We start from the raw sequence: 19,077 nt of genomic DNA on the forward strand, positions 1-19,077 counted from the left end.
CCCAAACTCCCTTAGGATCCGCATGACCTCCACCATCCCCTCCACTGGATCCGCCACATACAGCAACAGGTCGTCGGCATACAGCAACACCCGATGTTCCTCTCCCCCTCGGACCAGTCCCCTCCATTTCCTGGACTCCCTTAGTGCCATGGCCAGAGGCTCAATTGCCAATGCAAACAACAAGGGGGACAGGGGGCACCCCTGCCTCGTCCCTCGGTACAGCCGAAAGTACTCCGACATCCGCCGATTCGCAGCCACACTCGCCATCGGGGCTCTATATAGCAACCTGACCCAGCTGATGAACCCCTCCCTGAACCCAAACCTCCGCAGCACTTCCCAAAGATACTCCCACTCCACCCGGTCGAAGGCCTTCTCCGCGTCCATAGCTGCCACTACCTCCGCTGCTCCCTCCACCGAGGGCATCATAATCACATTGAGGAGCCTCTGCACATTGTTTAGCTGCCTGCCCTTTACAAATCCCGTCTGGTCATCATGAATCACTCCCGGGACACAGTCCTCAATTCTCGTAGCCAGCACTTTTGCCAGAAACTTATCATCCACATTGAGGCGCGAGATCGGTCTATACGACCCACATTGCAGCGGGTCTTTGTCCCGCTTCAGGATCAGAGAGATCAGCGCCCCGGACATTGTCGGGGGCAAGGTCCCCCCCTCCCTTGCCTTATTGCCCATTTGAACTAGCAACGGGCCTAGCAGGTCCACGTATTTCCTGTAAAACTTGACCGGGAACCCATCTGGCCCCGGGGCCTTCCCCGCCTGCATGCTCCCCAATCCTTTTTAAAATTTTTTTATTCTCCTCCTTTTTCACATTTTCTCCCACATTTACACCCATCAACAATAAACAATAATCAGCAAGATATGTCAATCCCCATCATAACAACGATCCCATCCGCCCACCAACCCCCAAACCTCAGCCCACATGTTTACATAAACAAATGACAAAAAGGAATCAGGGATTACCCATAGTCACCCTTAATCTACACAGCCCCCCCCCCCACAACGCTCACACACATCCGCTACTCCTTCAAAAAAATCGGCTCATCCCTCGCCCTCGTGAGGTGCGCTCTATATACCACTTTCAGCTGTATCAGCCCCAACCTCGCACATGAGGTGGAGGCATTCACTCTCCGGAGCACCTCACACCAGACCCCCTCTGTAACCTCTCCCAGCTCTTCCTCCCACTTTGCTTTGATCCCTTCCAGTGGTGCCTTATCCTCTTCCAAAATGGCTCCGTATACCGCTGACACTGCCCCCTTCTCCAGTCCCCTTGTCGTCAACACGTCCTCCAGCAATGTGGAGGCCGGTTCCTCTGGGAAGCTCTATCTCCTTCCTGGCAAAATCCCGAACCTGTATGTACCTAAACACTTCTCCCTGCTCTAGTCCATACTTCGCTTCCAGCTCCCTCAATCCTGCAAACTGACCCCGAAGAAACAAATCTTTTAGCGTCTTAATCCCCTTCTCTTCCCATTTCCGAAAACTTCCATCCCACCTCCCTGGCTCAAATCTGTGGTTCCCCCGAATCGACATTTCCCTTGACCCTTCCCCCAACCTGAAGTGTTGGCGAAACTGCCTCCAGATTTTCAATGAAGCTATTATTACCGGACTCCCTGAATATTTCCCCGGAGCTATCGGGAGTGGCGCTGTTGCAAGTGCCTTCAGCCCCGACCCCCTGCACAAACTCTCCTCCATTCTGACCCACTGAGAATCCACCCCTCTGACCCAGCTCCGCACTTTCTCCACATTTGCCGCCCAGTAATAGTACAACAAGTTCGGGAGACCCAAACCCCCTGCCTGCCTTCCCCTCTGTAGCAGCACCTTTCTCATTCTGGCCACCTTCCCTCCCCATATGAATGAGGTAATCCTTCCCTCAATCTCCCTGAAAAAAGACTTTGGCAGGAAAATCGGTAGGCATTGAAAAATAAACAGGAATCGCGGCAACACATTCACTTTAACCGCCTGTACCCGACCTGCCAGTGACAGAGGAAGGCCGTCCCACCTTGCCAGATCGTCTTTCACTCTCCCCACCAAACTAGTGATGTTGTACCTGCGAAGCCTCCCCCACTCCCGGGCAACCTGCACCCCCAGATACCTAAAATGAGTCCCTGCTCTACGGAATGGCAGCCCCCCCCACCCCTGCCCCCACCCCCGGCCGAGACACCACAAAGTACTCACTCTTGTCCAGGTTCAACCTGTACCCCGAGAAAGACCCAAATACCCGCAGTAGCTCCAATATTCCTCCTATCGACGCACTCTGCTCCGACACACCCTATGCTCTATCCCCCCCCCCCCCCCGCACTATTCCTTTCCATGGTCCCGAACTTCTCAATGCGATGGCCAATGGCTCAATCACAAGTGCAAACAGCAGGGGGGGACATAGGACATCCCTGTCTCGTCCCACGGTGGAGAGAAAAGTATCTCGAGCTGATGTTATTTGTGCGGACACTCGCCCTCAGCTCCTTATATAATAGCTTTACCCAGTTCACAAACCTTGGTCCAATCCCAAACCGCTCCAGCACTGCCATCAGGTATCCCCATTCTACCCGATCAAACGCCTTCTCGGCGTCCAATGCCACAACTACCTCTGTTTCCTTTCTTTCCGCCGGTGCCATAACAACGTTCAAAACACTCCTAATGTTCGAAAACAGCTGCCTCCCTTTCACGAACCCCGTCTGATCCTCCCCTATCACCTTCGGAAGGCACTCCTCAAGCCTACCCGCCAGTACCTTTGCCAACACTTTTACGTCCACATTCAGAAGTGATGTGGGCCGATACGACCCACACTCTGTCGGATCCTTATCTTTTTTTAGTAACAGGGAAATCGATGCCTGCCCCAAGGTTTGCCACAACACCCCCTTCCCTATCGCCTCCTCAAACATCCCCACAATCAGGGGTGCCAACCTATCCTTAAATTTTTTATAATATTCCACCGGAAACCCATCCGGCCCTGCCACCTTCCCCGACTGCATCCTCCCAATCGCATCCTTTATCTCCTGCTCCACTATTGCTCCTTCTAATGTAGCCCTGTCCCCCTCCCCTAGCCTCGGGTACTCCAACCCATCGAGAAATTCCTGCATCTCACGGTCTCCTCCGAGTGGCTCTGACTTGTACAACCTCTCATAAAACTCCTCAAAAACCTTGTTAATCAGCACTGGGGCCACCACCAACTTCCCTGCCCTATCCTTCGCATGAAGAACTTCCCTTGCCGCTGCCTCCCTCCGGAGCTGCCCCGCCTTATCTCCATGTTCATAAACTGCACCCCTTGCTCGTCTCAGTTGGCGCACCGCCTTCCTGGTGGACAGTCGGTCGAAGCTCGCCTGTAGTTCCTTCCTCTTTTCCAGCTTCGCCGGGTCCCCATCCTCTGCATACCTCCTATCTACCTCCAACATCTCATCAATTACCCTCTGCCGCTCCAACCTCTCCTCCTTATCCACCCTAGCCTTAAACAAAATTACCTCACCTCTCACCACCGACTTTAGAGCCTCCCAGACGATTGCCTTCGACACCTCACCCGTACAATTGAAGCCGACATATTTCTTAATTACCTTTTCAATTTTCTCACAGAATACTTGGTTCCCCTAAAGCCCCACATCCAGTTTCCACCCCGGTCTCTGCGCTGCCCCCTTCTCTAGCATCATATCCACCCAATGTGGAGCGTGATCTGACACTGCAATTGCAGAGTATTCCGACCACTTGACTCCAGCCAGCAAAGCCTTCCCCACCACAAAAAAGACGATCCGCGAGTATACCTTATGGACCGCTGAGTAAAATGAATACTCCCGTTCCCTTGGGTGCAGGAACCTCCAAGGGTCCACCCCTCCCATTTCCACCATTAGCCCAGCCAGCGCCTTCGCCCCCCTGATGGGACCAGCGAGCGCGGCCGTGATCTGTCCAACCTTGGCTCCTGCACCAGGTTCCAGTCCCCCCCCACAATCAGCTCATGCGTGTCTAAGTCGGGAATAGCCCCAACCACCTTCCTCGCGAATCCCACATCATCCCAATTGGGACCGTATACACTTAACAGCGCCACTAATCTCCCCTCCAATGCCCCTTCACAATCACATATCTACCCCCTGATCTGCCACCACCTTCTCCATCTGGAAGCGTACCCTTTTGCTGACCAGCACCGCTACCCTCGAGCCCTTCCATCAAATCCGGAGTGAAACACTTGGCTAACCCAGCCCTTTTTAAGTCTCACCTGGTCCTTCACCCTCAAGTGAGTCTCCTGCAGCATTGCTACATCGGCTTTCAAACTTTTAAGATGTGCAAGCACCCTTGACCTCTTTTTAAAAAAAAATATTTTATTGAAAATTTTTGGTCAACCAACACAGTACATTGTGCATCCTTTACACAATATTGTAACAACACAAATAACAATGACCTATTTTATAAACAGAAAATGAATAAATAATAAATAACAAAAATGAAAACTAACCCTAATTGGCAACTGCCTTATCACAAGTAACACTCTCCAAAAATATAATTTAACAGTCCAATATATAATTATCTGTAGCAACGACCTATACATATTATACAGTATATATTAACAACCCTGAGAGTCCTTCTGGTTCCCACCCCCCCCCCCCCCCCTCCCCCCGATCCTGGGCAGCCTGCCTTCTTTTTTCCATTCCATCTATCTTTCTGCGAGGTATTGACGAACGGTTGCCACCGCCTGGTGAACCCTTGAGCCGACCCCCTTAGAACGAACTTAATCCGCTCTAGCTTTATAAACCCTGCCATGTCATTTATCCAGGTCTCCACCCCCGGGGGCTTGGCTTCTTTCCACATTAGCAATATCCTGCGCCGGGCTACTAGGGACGCAAAGGCCAAAACATCGGCCTCTCTCGCCTCCTGCACTCCCGGCTCTTGTGCAACCCCAAATATAGCCAACCCCCAGCTTGGTTCGACCCGGACCCCCACTGCTTTTGAAAGCACCTTTGTTACCCCCATCCAAAACCCCTGTAGTGCCGGGCATGACCAAAACATATGGGTATGATTCGCTGGGCTTCTCGAGCACCTCGCACACCTATCCTCCACCCCAAAAAATTTACTGAGCCGTGCTCCAGTCATATGCGCCCTGTGTAATACCTTAAACTGAATCAGGCTTAGCCTGGCACACGAGGACGACGAGTTTAAACTGCTTAGGGCATCTGCCCACAGCCCCTCCTCGATCTCCTCCTCCAGCTCTTCTTCCCATTTCCCTTTTAGTTCATCTACCATAGTCTCCCCTTCGTCCCTCATTTCCCTATATATATCTGACACCTTACCATCCCCCACCCATGTCTTTGAGATCACTCTGTCCTGCACCTCATGTGTCGGGAGCTGCGGGAATTCCCTCACCTGTTGCCTCGCAAAAGCCCTCAGTTGCATATACCTGAATGCATTCCCTTGGGGCAACCCATATTTCTCGGTCAGCGCTCCCAGACTCGCGAACTTCCCATCCACAAACAGATCTTTCAGTTGCGTTATTCCTGCTCTTTGCCACATTCCATATCCCCCATCCATTTCCCCCCGGGGCAAACCTATGGTTGTTTCTTATCGGGGACCCCCCCAAGGCTCCAGTCTTTCCCCTATGCCGTCTCCACTGTCCCCAAATCTTCAGTGTAGCCACCACCACCGGGCTTGTGATGTAGTTCCTCGGTGAGAACGGCAATGGGGCTGTCACCATAGCCTGTAGGCTAGTCCCCCTACAGGACGCCCTCTCTAATCTCTTCCACGCCGCTCCCTCCTCCTCTCCCATCCACTTACTCACCATTGAAATATTAGCGGCCCAATAATACTCACTTAGGCTCGGTAGTGCCAGCCCCCCCCCTATCCCTGCTACGCTGTAAGAATCCCTTCCTCACTCTCGGGGTCTTCCCGGCCCACACAAAACCCATGATGCTCTTTTCAATCCTTTTAAAAAAAGCCTTCGTGATCACCACCGGGAGGCACTGAAACACAAAGAGGAATCTCGGGAGGACCACCATCTTAACCGCCTGCACCCTCCCTGCCAGTGACAGGGATACCATATCCCATCTTTTGAAATCCTCCTCCATTTGTTCCACCAACCGCGTTAAATTTAACCTATGCAATGTGCCCCAATTCTTGGCTATCTGGATCCCCAGGTAACAAAAGTCCCTTGTTACCTTCCTCAATGGTAGGTCCTCTATTTCTCTACTCTGCTCCCCTGGATGCACCACAAACAACTCACTTTTCCCCATGTTCAATTTATACCCTGAAAAATCCCCAAACTCCCCAAGTATCCGCATTATTTCTGGCATCCCCTCCGCCGGGTCTGCCACATATAGTAACAAATCGTCCGCATACAAAGAAATCCGGTGTTCTTCTCCTCCTCTAAGTACTCCCCTCCACTTCTTGGAACCCCTCAACGCTATCGCCAGGGGCTCAATCGCCAGTGCAAACAATAATGGGGACAGAGGGCATCCCTGCCTTGTCCCTCTATGGAGCCGAAAATATGCAGATCCCCGTCCATTCGTGACCACGCTCGCCATCGGGGCCCTATACAACAGCTGCACCCATCTAACATACCCCTCTCCAAAACCAAATCTCCTCAACACCTCCCACAAATAATCCCACTCCACTCTATCAAATGCTTTCTTGGCATCCATCGCCACTACTATCTCCGTTTCCCCCTCTGGTGGGGGCATCATCATTACCCCTAACAACCTCCGTATATTCGTGTTCAGCTGTCTCCCCTTCACAAACCCAGTTTGGTCCTCGTGGACCACCCCCGGGACACATTCCTCTATTCTCATTGCCATTACCTTGGCCAGGATCTTGGCATCTACATTTAGGAGGGAAATAGGTCTATAGGACCCGCATTGTAGCGGGTCCTTTTCCTTCTTTAAGAGAAGCGCTATCGTTGCTTCAGACATAGTCGGGGGCAGTTGTCCCCTTTCCTTTGCCTCATTAAAGGTCCTCGTCAATACCGGGGCGAGCAAGTCCACGTATTTTCTATAGAATTCGACTGGGAATCCATCCGGTCCCGGGGCCTTTCCCGCCTGCATGCTCCTAATTCCTTTCACCACTTCGTCTACCTCGATCTGTGCTCCCAGTCCCACCCTTTCCTGCTCTTCCACCTTGGGAAATTCCAGCCGATCCAAAAAGCCCATCATTCTCTCCCTCCCATCCGGGGGTTGAGCTTCATATAATTTTTTATAAAATGTCTTGAACACTCCATTCACTCTCTCCGCTCCCCGCTCCATCTCTCCTTCCTCATCCCTCACTCCCCCTATTTCCCTCGCTGCTCCCCTTTTCCTCAATTGGTGTGCCAGCAACCTGCTCGCCTTCTCCCCATATTCGTACTGTACACCCTGTGCCTTCCTCCATTGTGCCTCTGCAGTGCCTGTAGTCAGCAAGTCAAATTCTACATGTAGCCTTTGCCTTTCCCTGTACAGTCCCTCCTCCGGTGCTTCCGCATATTGTCTGTCCACCCTCAAAAGTTCTTGCAGCAACCGCTCCCGTTCCTTACTCTCCTGCTTCCCTTTATGTGCCCTTATTGATATCAGCTCCCCTCTAACCACCGCCTTCAGCGCCTCCCAGACCACTCACACCTGGACCTCCCCATTATCATTGAGTTCCAAGTACTTTTCAATGCACCCCCTCACCCTTAGACACACCCCCTCATCTGCCATTAGTCCCATGTCCATTCTCCAGGGTGGGCGCCCTCCTGGATCCTCCCCTATCTCCAAGTCTACCCAGTGTGGAGCGTGATCCGAAATGGCTATAGCCGTATACTCCGTTCCCCTCACCTTCGGGATCAACGCCCTTCCCAGCACAAAAAAGTCTATTCGCGAGTAGACTTTATGGACATAGGAGAAAAACGAGAACTCCTTACTCCTAGGTCTGCTAAATCTCCACGGGTCTACACCTCCCATCTGCTCCATAAAATCTTTAAGTACCTTGGCTGCTGCCGGCCTCCTTCCCAGTCCTGGACTTCGACCTATCCAGCCCTGGTTCCAACACCGTATTAAAATCTCCCCCCATTATCAGCTTTCCCATCTCTAGGTCCGGAATGCGTCCTAGCATCCGCCTCATAAAATTGGCATCATCCCAGTTCGGGGCATATACGTTTACCAAAACCACCGTCTCCCCCTGTAGTTTGCCACTCACCATCACGTATCTGCCCCCGTTATCCGCCACTATAGTCTTTGCCTCGAACATTACCCGCTTCCCCACTAATATAGCCACCCCCCTGTTTTTCGCATCTAGCCCCGAATGGAACACCTGCCCCACCCATCCTTTGCGTAGCCTAACCTGGTCTATCAGTTTCAGGTGCGTTTCCTGTAACATAACCACATCTGCCTTAAGTTTCTTAAGGTGTGCGAGTACCCGTACCCTCTTTATCGGCCCGTTCAGCCCTCTCACGTTCCACGTGATCAGCCGGGTTGCGGGGCTTCCTACCCCCCCCCCCTTGTCGATTAGCCATCCCCTTTTTCCAGCTCCTCACCCGGTTCCCACGCAGCTGTATCTCCCCAGGCGGTGCCCCCTCGCCCATCCCCTCCCATACCAGCTCCCCCCTCTCCCCAGCATCGAACCCCTTCCCCCCCCCCTCCCAAGAACCCCCCCTACAAAACCATCCCCCAATATCCCTCCCCCCACCCACTCTTGCTCGCCTCGTAGGCCCATTGAATCCTGCTATCCAGGCTCCAACGTCCGCAGTCCTCCTCTCACCTCACCTCACGGGGGTGAGGTGAGAGGAGGACTGCGGACGTTGGAGCCTGACTCTAGTTAGCTAGCGCGGGTGGCTCCCCCCCGCCAATACCTCTCACCCCCTTCCGCCCAGTCCCAGAGAAAGAAACACCAAAACAAGCCCAACAATCCAACCCCTACAATTCACTAACATAACATTTAACCGTTGCAACACAGAACGCCATTAACTTGAACTTTGTAACAATGCAAAGAGAAGTAAATTTCAAATTTCAATACAAATCAGTAAAAAGAAAGTTGTTACATTTGTACATTTTCCAGCCGCTCAAACACAGTCCACAGTCTTTCTTCCAGTTCCGCTCTTCACGTCTGTCCCAAGCCTTCTGCCCTCACGAACGCCTCAGCCGCCTCCGCTGTCTCAAAATAATAGTCTTTGGCTTTATATGTTACTCTCAACTTCGCCGGGTACACCACACCAAATCGCACCCCCTTCTTGTACAAAGCCGCCTTCACTCGCCCAAACGCCGCTCGTCTTTTTGCCAACTCCACCGTCAAGTCCTGGTAGATCCGAACCGCAGTACCAACCCACAGCACCTCGCGCTTCTGCTTCGCCCAGATTAATACTTTCTCCTTCATGCAAAACTTATGGAAGCAGATAATTACTGCCCTTGGCGGCTCGTTCACTTTGGGCTTCGGCCTTAATGACCGATGAGCGCGGTCTAGCTCGTACAGGGTGGGGTTCTCACCCTCCCCCATCAGCTCCGCCAACTTCTTAGCGAAGTATTGCGTTGGCCTTGGGCCCTCTGTCCCTTCGGGCAAGCCCACAATTCTCAAATTGTGCCGCCTTGAGCGGTTTTCCAAGTCTTCCAGCTATGCTCGGAGCCCTCTGTTAACCTCCACCACCCTCCTCAGCTCGTCCCCCATCGAGGTGGCCTGGTCGCTGTGTCGTGTCACGGCCTCCTCCACCTCCTTCATCTTCTCGCCCTGCTCTCTCACCTCGGCCAATGCCTTTGCCACCTCCACCCTGATCGGGCCGATTGCCTCCTCCAACAATGACCTCACCACGACCACCATCTCTTTCCTCAGGATCTCCATGTGCCTCACCAAACGTTTTTCCAGCTCCACCACCATCACCTCAGTCAGCTTCTCCACCGTAAGTAGTGTGGTCCCGCCGTGCAGTTCAGCTTCCGCCATCCTGTCAACACTTTTGCTCATCTTCTCCTTCGGCGGCGAACCCGCGTTTCCTCCTTTCTTTGACGCTGCTTTTCGCATCTTTTAGCGGCTTATTGTTTTTTTTATCTTCTTTCCTTTCTCCTCTCTCCCCCTTCACCCTCCTGCCCTTCATCAATCTGACATTCTTTTTTCAGAAAAAAAAACTTTTACCAAACTTCCATAAATCTTCTTTCTTTCTCCTCTACATTCACCTGGGACCAGGCTTCAACCTTCTTCTTCCTTGGTGGGAGCCATCCGACGTGGAGCACCCTCCCAACATGGCGCTCGGGCCTGCCGCCACGGCCTCTCCGTAGCTCCGCCCAGGCCCGGCACCTCAGCCCCCACCGCCCGACACCCGCGAGGGGTTCTTCGCCGGCTTTTAAAACGGCCCCGCTGGCTGCTCGTGGCGGCCCCAAAGGCCAACGACAGTCGGGGAGTGCGTGGGGTCTCGGGGATTTTCCCCGAAATCGCCGCGAATCGCGGCCACCGGCGGGAGCTCTTTTTTTTGCGGCCGCCCTGCTCGCCCACCCCACCGGAAGCCCCCAGTGAGATCACTCTTCGCTCCCCAATCCTTTAACCAGCTCCTCCAGCCCAATTGGCGCCTCTAAACCAGCCACCTCCTGCTCTTCCACCCTCGGGAACCTCAGCTGATCCAAAAATCGTCGCATCCCCTCTTCCCCCGCTGGGGGCTCAGATCTGTACAGATCCCCATAGAAGTCCTTAAATACCTTGTTTATTCTCACCGCACTCCGCACCGTATTCCCCCCGCTATCCTTAATTCCACCTATCTCCCTTGCTGCCTCCCTCTTACGAAGCTGGTGTGCCAGCATCCGACTCGCCTTCTCCCCATACTCATACGTCGCCCCCTGCCTTTTCCTCCACTGTGCCTCTGCTTTCCCTGTGGTCAACAGGTCGAACTCCGTCTGGAGGTTCCGCTGCTCCCTGAGTAATCCCTCCACGGGGGCCTCTGCATATCTCCTGTCCACCCTTAAGATCTCCCCCACCAACCTCTCCCTCTCCCTGCCCTCTCTCCTCTCCCTGTGGGCCCTGATGGAGATTAACTCTCCCCTGACCACCGCCTTCAGCGCCTCCCAGACCACTCCCACCTGCACCTCCCCGTTGTCATTGGCCTCCAAATATCTCAATGCACCCCCGCACCCGCCCGCAAACCTCCTCATCTGCCAATAATCCCACATCAGGACGCCACAGCGGGCGCTGGTCCCTCTCCTCTCCTAACTCCAGCTCTACCCAGTGTGGGGCGTGGTCTGAGATGGCTATGGCCGAATACTCCGTTCCCTCCACTTTCGGGATTAGCGCCCTACTCAAAATAAAAAAATCTATCCGGGAGTCGGCTCTATGGACGTGGGAAGAGAATGAAAATTCCCTGGCCAGGGTCCTGACAAACCTCCATGGATCCACTCCCCCCATCTGGTCCATAAACCCCCTAAACACCTTGGCCGCAGCCGGCCTCTTACCCGTCTTGGATCTCGAGCAATCCAGTGCTGGGTCCAGCCCCGTGTTGAACCCCCCCCCCCCCCCCCCCCCCTCCCCCCATTATCAAGCTTCCTACCTCCAGGTCCGGAATCCGACCCAGCATGCGTTTCATAAATCCGGCATCATCCCAGTTCGGGGCATATACATTCACCAGTACCACCCGCACTCCCTGCAACCTACCGCTCACCATCACATATCGACCTCCATTGTCCACTACAATATTCATTGCCTCAAACGACACCCGCTTCCCCACCAGTATCTAGCCCTTTTGCTCCCCCCATAACAGTCCCGTAAGTCAGCTAACTCCTGCTGACACCGGCCTCTAGTGGGTAGAATTTTAAGGATGGCAATCGATCAGTGCTTGCCATCCCGGGAGTCGGTGCCTAATACACGACTGACAATTCTAAGCCCCACTGACATTTAACGCACACTTGAGCATTGATTGCCAGTGGGCGGGACTTCCAGCTGCCCTTGGAAGGAAGTCCTGCCCATGAGAGTTGTTTGCCAAGGGGGGTTCTGGAGATCCAGTGTCCCAGTGGGGAGAGCACCCCAGTTCTGAGGAGCACTTGGAGTAAGGCTTCCTGCAACCCCCCACCCCCGCCACCACCCAAGCCATTGCAGAGAGTGTAAAATTCTTCCCCTTGACTCTGATTTTTCTCCACATATCTGCTGAGTATTTCCCGTGTTTTCTGTTTTTTTTAAAGTTTCCATCATCCATAGTATTTTGGTTTTGTCAAAAACCACAATCATTTTCTGGTGTAACATTCATTTTGAAATTCTGCTCTGTTAATTATGTAGGGATTAGCACACCAAATGTTGGAAGGCATGACAATAATTGTTTACATGTGGCTGGAACATATTTACATTTGGAATTCCTTGCATTCAAGTTTTTTTTTTCCTTTCCTAGATTTGGTGGCTGTCCCTGATTTTGAAGCAGGAGCGATGGAAAATTGGGGCCTAATCACTTTCAGAGAAATAACACTCCTGTACAGGGAAGAGACTGCATCAATTCTGGAGAAACAGATAATTAGCATGGTGATAGCTCATGAATTGGCTCATCAGGTATTTTGATTAAGCTTCAATATATTTTGAAATAAATAAACAGGCAATAAATGTATGATGTATAATTGCTATTTAAGTAATTGTGAATATTTCTATAGCCTAAAGCTGTCAAATTCTGATGGTGTTAGCTTGTGTATACAGTGCTTGTTAGCATATGCATCGTGAGGCTGACTGAGGGCTCATGCCCAGCACTGTGTGAACATTATCAGTAAAATCTTTTGATTTCCCTGTCATTTGTTGCTGAAATAGTGTCCATAAAATGAGCTAACTTTCATCTTGAAATTAGACATTGTTCACTACCTGATGGTGTTTGATTAACAGATAATACATGTTTGCCCTATCTAAAGTTCCTTGATCTCTAAATTGATCTTTGCTGCGACATGGGTAAATGCTTGCTAATTGCAGAAAAGAAGTGAGGCTGATTGGAATCGTACCCATATTAACTTGGAGTCTGGTATCTTGATTGAAAGGACTGATAGTGTGGCAGAGGATATGGAGCATTCAAATGTCGTGATTTGATCTGGGACTTGTGCTGGAATCCAATCCAGCTCTTGGTTTGGAGCATTGTAGGTAACAGATGAGGAACATATCAGCCATGATAGAATGGAGGAGCAGACCCGATGGGCCAAATGGCATAATTCTGCTCATATCTTAACTTATGATGGTATGAATGTCCTTTTTCCCAAATGTGTGGGTGCAACGTGAGTTTAGATTGGGCTGTCTCGATCAGTTCCTACTGGGAGGAGGTTTATTGCACAAAATCATTTCTAATTTATCACCAATTGTGAGGCCTCACGGGAAGGGCGTGGCATAATTGGTGTGAAAAATAAAAGAGGCAATTGATCTAACATCCAGTACTTGCAATGTGCAAGCTGCCTCTGAAAGCATAGCAGGTGCCAGCAATTCGGGTTTAAAATGCTGAAATTCCGGTGGCGGTGATGTGCTGAGCGAACGCACATCAGGTGGCTCTCCTCCAAACCAGATCCAAAAAGGGCACTTTTTGTCAAATTTTGCCCAAAACCCGAAGACAAAACTACCTCAACAATGAGAAGAAAACAACCACGACAGTATGCCGGCAAACGGGAGCTCGAGGGGTCAAAAAGACGGCAGAAGTGGTGGAAAAAGCCACGAGCAGCAGGCGGGGATGGTGGACCCATGAGGTGAAGGGGTTCCGGCCGCCCAGGAGAGAAAGAGACCAACGACCCGAGCATCAGCCCCCTCCATTCGCCCACATGGTGTACACGCAGTTGGTGGCCATATTGGGTGCCCCATGGACAGAGGGTAACTTGGGAGGGCAGGGTCCCAACCTCATGGTGAGACCAGTGACCGTGGCCATTTTGGACAGCCCCCTAACAAAGGAAGACCCCGGTGTGCTGGGGCACATCCACCAGATAAATATGGTTGATCCCGTAGGAGCGGGTGGGCAGAAACTCCCCACCAGGATTATCACCTGGAATGTCAGGGGACTTAACGGCCCAGTGAAAAGATCCAGAGTCTTCGCCCACTGAAGAAGATTGAAGGCCGACATCGTCTTCTTGCAGGAGAAGGACTGACTGCGGGTAAGAAATGGTTGGGTGGGATAGATGTACCATTCATGCTACGAGACGAGGGCAAGGGGAGGAGCCATACTGATTAGCAAGAGGACGAGATTCACGGCGACAAGGACGGCTATGGACCCAGAGGGACGGTACGTCATGATCAGCGGTGTCCTGGACGGGGCACCGCTAGTTCTGGTAAATGTGTACGTGCCCAACTGGGACGACACTGGTTTCATAAAAAAGACCATGACGGAAATCCCCAATGCGACTTTAACTGCGTACAGGACCTGCTGATGGACCGATCAAACCCCAGATCGGGGAAAAGGACAGGCATGGCTAGGGAGCAGGGAACATTTGTGGAGCAGATAGAGGCAGTGGACCCTTGGGGGTTCTTATACTCCGGTGAGAAGAAATTCCCGTTCTTTTTACCAGTCCACAAAGCGTACTCCAGAATAGACTTGTTTGCAGTGGGGAAAAAGCGGTGCTTCCAGGAATAGTAAGAGTGGAATATTCCGGGATAGTTATCTCCGACCACACTCCACACTACATGCCCGTGAGGTTGGAGACAAACCTACTGGCCGATAAGGGCTTCTGCAATAGGCAAGTACATGACAAATATCCAGAGCAAGGAGGCCTCACCTTCCATGCTTTGGGAGGCACTGAAGGTGGTGATTGGGGGAAAGACTATGGTCACAAAGCACGTAGAGACAGGGAAGAGAGGGTGGCCAGTCACCAACTGATCGACTCCATTCTGGAGGTCGATAGAAAGTACTCTGAGGCCCTGACCGTAGAGCTCCTGGCAGAGAGGAAAAAGCTACAGGTGGACTTTAACCCGCTATCCACCAGGAAAGCAGTGCACCAACTCTGCCAGACACTGACTTGCTACGAACACGGGGGAAAAGGCTGGCCACCTACTGGCTCACCAGCTGAAAAAGCAGGCAGCCACGAGCGAGATAGCTCAGGTGAGGAACAGCAGAGGCAGACTGGTAACCGAGCAAAAAGAGGTCAACCGAGTGTTCAAGGACTGTACACCTCCGGGCCCCCTGACGGGGACGTGGGGATGAAATGCTTCCTCGATAGACTGGATATGGGGGACGATAGATTGGGGGAGCTGGAAGCACCGCTAAGACTGGGAGAGATCATGGAGAGTATCAGCTCCATGCAGGCGGGGAAGGCACCTGGACCCAATGGATTCCCGGCGGACGTCAGTAAGAAATTGGCACCAGCCCTCGCGCCACAGCTCTGAGACATGTTCGCAGACTCGCTAGCGAGGGGCATCCTGCCTCCTACGCTAGCACAGGCCGCGACATCGCTGATACCCAAAAAAGACAAGTGTGATGAAGGCAAAATATTTTCTATGGAACTCCCATAATGGAGAGATGTCTTTTCACACTAGATAATGGAAACCCACAGATAATCAAATTTCAACTTTTGCTTAACTTTGATGCAGCAATGTCCTCAAATTGGAGATGGTTTGCATAGATATGATGCCTTTAATGTAGAAAAAGAAACTTTACTTGGAGCTTCTTGGGGTAATCAGGAATAAAGGCATGCTGATCAAGAGATGATCGGTGACCAGAAAGATCTTCGAGTAAAAAGATTTCAGGTAGAGTCTTGGAGGACCATAGGGAGATGGAGAGCCAATAGAAGTTTTGCAGGGAATTTAGTGCGGGGCCTTGCCAGCTGAAAACATGGACCCCTCTTTTGGGGCAGGAAGGGGGGACGAGATTAATGCACAAAAGTCCAGAGTCAGAGGAGCAAATAATTGTTTGTGAGTGAGGGGTTGTAGAGCTTAAATAAATTGCAAAAAAGCGAGAGCATGAGGGATTTCAACGTGTGGTTCACTACATAAAATTAACAAAAGAAAACAGTATAACGGCAGTCTTACTGGGGAGGTTCTGGCAGTTTGGAAAACAGCAAATGTGGCGCCCCTGTTTTTTTTAAAAAGTAGACAAAAGGTGGCTAACTATAGGCCGGTTGTTATTATTATTAGCTTAACTTCTGTAGTGGGGAAAATGCTTGAATCTATCATTAAGGAAGAAATAGTGAGACATCTGGATAGAAATTGTCCCATTGGGCAGGCGCAGCATGCTTGACTAATTTAGTAAAATTCTTTGAGGACATTATGAGCGCGGTGGACAACGGGAAACTGGTGGATGTGGTGTATCTGAATTTACAGAAGGCATTCGACAAGGAACCGCACAAAAGGCTGCTGCATAAGATAAAGCGTTATGGCTAATGTATTAGCATGGAGAGAGGATTGGTTAACTGAGAGTGGGGATAAATGGGTGTTTTTCTGGTTGCCGCTCAGTGGCTAGTGGTGTGCCTCGGGGGCAAGTGGTGGGTCCGCAATTGTTTACAATTTACATAGATGATCTGGAGTTGGGAACCAAGTGTAATTTGTGTCAAAGTTCGCAGAAGACACTAAGATGAGTCGTAGAGCCAAGTGTGCAGAGGACACTGAAAGTCTGCAGAGGGATAGAGATAGTTTAAGTGAGTGGACAAGGGTCTGGCAGATGGCGTTCAATGTTGATAAATGTGAGGTCACCCATTGTGGTAGGAATAATAGCAAAATGGACTATTTTTTTAAATGGTAAAAAATTGCAGCATGCTACTGGACAGAGGGACCTGGGTGTCCTTGTGCATGAATCACAAAAAGTTGGTTTGCAGGTGCAGCAAGTAATTAAGAAGGCAAATGGAATTTTGTTCTTCATTGCTAGAGGGATGGAATTTAAAAGCAGGGACGTTATGTTGCAGCTGTATAGGGTGCTGGTGAGGCCATACCTGGAGTACTGTGTATAGAGTACTGTGTATTGTTTTGGTCTCCTTACTTGAGAAAGGATCTACTGGTACTGGACGGAGTGCAGAGGAGATTCACTAGGTTGATTCTGGAGTTGAGAGGATTAGTTTATGAGGAGAGACTAAGTAGACTGGAACTATACTCATTGGAATTTAGAAGAATGAGGGGGGGATCTTCCAGAAACATATAAAATCATGAAGGGAATAGATAGGATAGAAGCAGGGAGGTTGGTTCCACTGGCGGGTGAAACTAGAACTCGGGGGCATAGCCTCAAAATAAGGGGAGCAGGTTTAGGACTACGTTCAGGAGGAACTTCTTCACCCAAAGAGTCGTGAATCTGTGGAATTCCCTGCCCAGTAAAGCAGTAGAGGCTACCTCGTTAAATGTTTTTAACGCAAAGATAGAAATATTTTTTGAACAATAAAAGAATAAAAGGTTACGGTGAACAGGCGGGTAAGTGGAGCTGAATCCACAAAAAGATCAGCCAAGATCTAATTGAATGGCGGAGCAGGCTTGAGGGGCCAGGTGGCCTACTCCTGCTCCTAGTTCTTATGTTCTTAAAATTCAACAATTTCATTCAGACTTTGGCTTTTGGGATTGATCGGGCACCGTAATAATATGTTCTTAGTATCTTGCAATAATTCTCTCTTGCTGTTGGATATTTGCTCTTATTTTGTCTACTCAAGCTTGTTTCTGGAGCATTATTTATTGCACAGGTAGATCTGAGTCTTGGCAAATATTACTAAACATTTGACTTCAGTTTGAGTGCTATGTTGCTTTAAATTTTCAGTCTCATGCTGTAATACACCACAGGAATATTTATCTTTAACAAAATACTGTCTGTTTCATTAGATAGAATAGTTATTGGAAAATTGAATCACGGTTTAAAAATGAAATGACTGTGCTTTGTGACATTAATTAGGTTTTGATGTAAACAACTCGCTTCCTAACCTGCCAGGCGGCCTCATTGTCTGGTAGATTACAAGCTTTCTTATTTCCTGTTGATGTTCAGTGTGTGGCTATCTGGAAACTGCAAGATTTATTTGAAGTCATCCACCAACCTACTGTAATCTAATCCAGACATTTAGGAGTTTGGCCTTTGTAAGAATAAAGCTGTGAAAATAATGTAGATTGACATAAGCATTTGTATTTTTTTTTGGTATGTTGAGTAACACTTGTGTTCAGCTGACCTTCTACTTCTGCTTTAGTTTTGTCGGCATCCGTGTTTCGCTAACTGTCATGTTTTTTTTTACTCATTCATGGGACGTGGGTGTCGCAGGCTGTGCCAGCATTTATTGCCCATCCCTAATTGCCCTTGAGGGGGCAGTTAAAAGTCAACCACTTTGCTGTGGTCACATGTAGACCAGGCCAGGTAAGAACAACGGATTTCCTTCCCGAAAGGACATTAGTGAACCAGATGGGCTTTTAGGACAATCAACAATGGTTTCATGGCCATCATTAAACTTTTAGTTCCAGATTTTTATTGAATTAAAATTTCACCATTTGCAGTGGCGGGATTGGAAACGGAGTCTCTGGTCTACTAGTCCAGTCACAATACCACTGCGCCACTGCCTCCCCACATTTAAGTTTGCGTTAAGGGGCGGGGGGGGGGGGGGGACTCTCTGCTCCGTGGAGTTATACCTAGCATGAAGGAAGATTATTGTGGTGGTTGGTGGTCAATCATCTCAGTTCTAGGACATCACTGCAGGAGTTCCTCAGGATAGTGTCCTAGGCCCAACCATCTTCAGCTGCTTCATCAATGACTTTCCTTCCATCATAAGGCCAGAAATGGGGATATTTGCGGATGATTGTTGTTCAGCACCATTCACGACTCCTCAGATAATGAAGCATCCTTGTCCAAATGCAGCAAGTCCAGGACAATACCTAGACTTGTGCTGACAAGTGGCAAGTTACATTTGTGCCACACAAGTGCCAGGCAATGATCATCTCCTACAAGAAAGGATCTAACCATCGCCCTTGACATTCAATGGCATTATATTCGCTGAATCCCCACAATCCACATCCTGGAGGTTACCATTGATCAGAAACTGAACTAGACTAACCATATTAAAACTGTGACTCCCAGGGCAGGTCAAAGGCGAGGAATCCTACGGCGAGTAACTCACCTTCTGACCCCCACAAAGCTGTCCAAAAGGCACAAGTCAGGAGTGTAAGGAATGCTCTCCGCTTGCCTGGATAAGTGCAGCTCCAACAACACTCAAGAAGCTCAACACCATCGATGACAAGCAACCCACTTGATTGCTCCCCCTTCCACATACATTCAAACCCTCCACCACCGGCGAA

At 50.4% G+C, this 19,077-nt stretch overlaps 1 protein-coding gene across 1 annotated transcript in view; it reads left to right on the forward strand.

Annotated features, from left to right (window-relative positions):
• The window catches only part of lnpep (leucyl/cystinyl aminopeptidase), a 185,885-nt gene that overhangs the window by 87,108 nt on the left and 79,700 nt on the right, over window positions 1–19,077 (forward strand). Inside the window, exon 6 of the mRNA XM_072516343.1 lies at window positions 12,281–12,435. Within this exon, the coding sequence (XP_072372444.1) occupies window positions 12,281–12,435 (155 nt within the window). The remainder of the gene's footprint in view (window positions 1–12,280; window positions 12,436–19,077) is intronic.

Source organism: Scyliorhinus torazame, chromosome 9 (genome assembly GCF_047496885.1).
Source record: "Scyliorhinus torazame isolate Kashiwa2021f chromosome 9, sScyTor2.1, whole genome shotgun sequence".
NCBI classification, from domain to species: domain Eukaryota; kingdom Metazoa; phylum Chordata; class Chondrichthyes; order Carcharhiniformes; family Scyliorhinidae; genus Scyliorhinus; species Scyliorhinus torazame.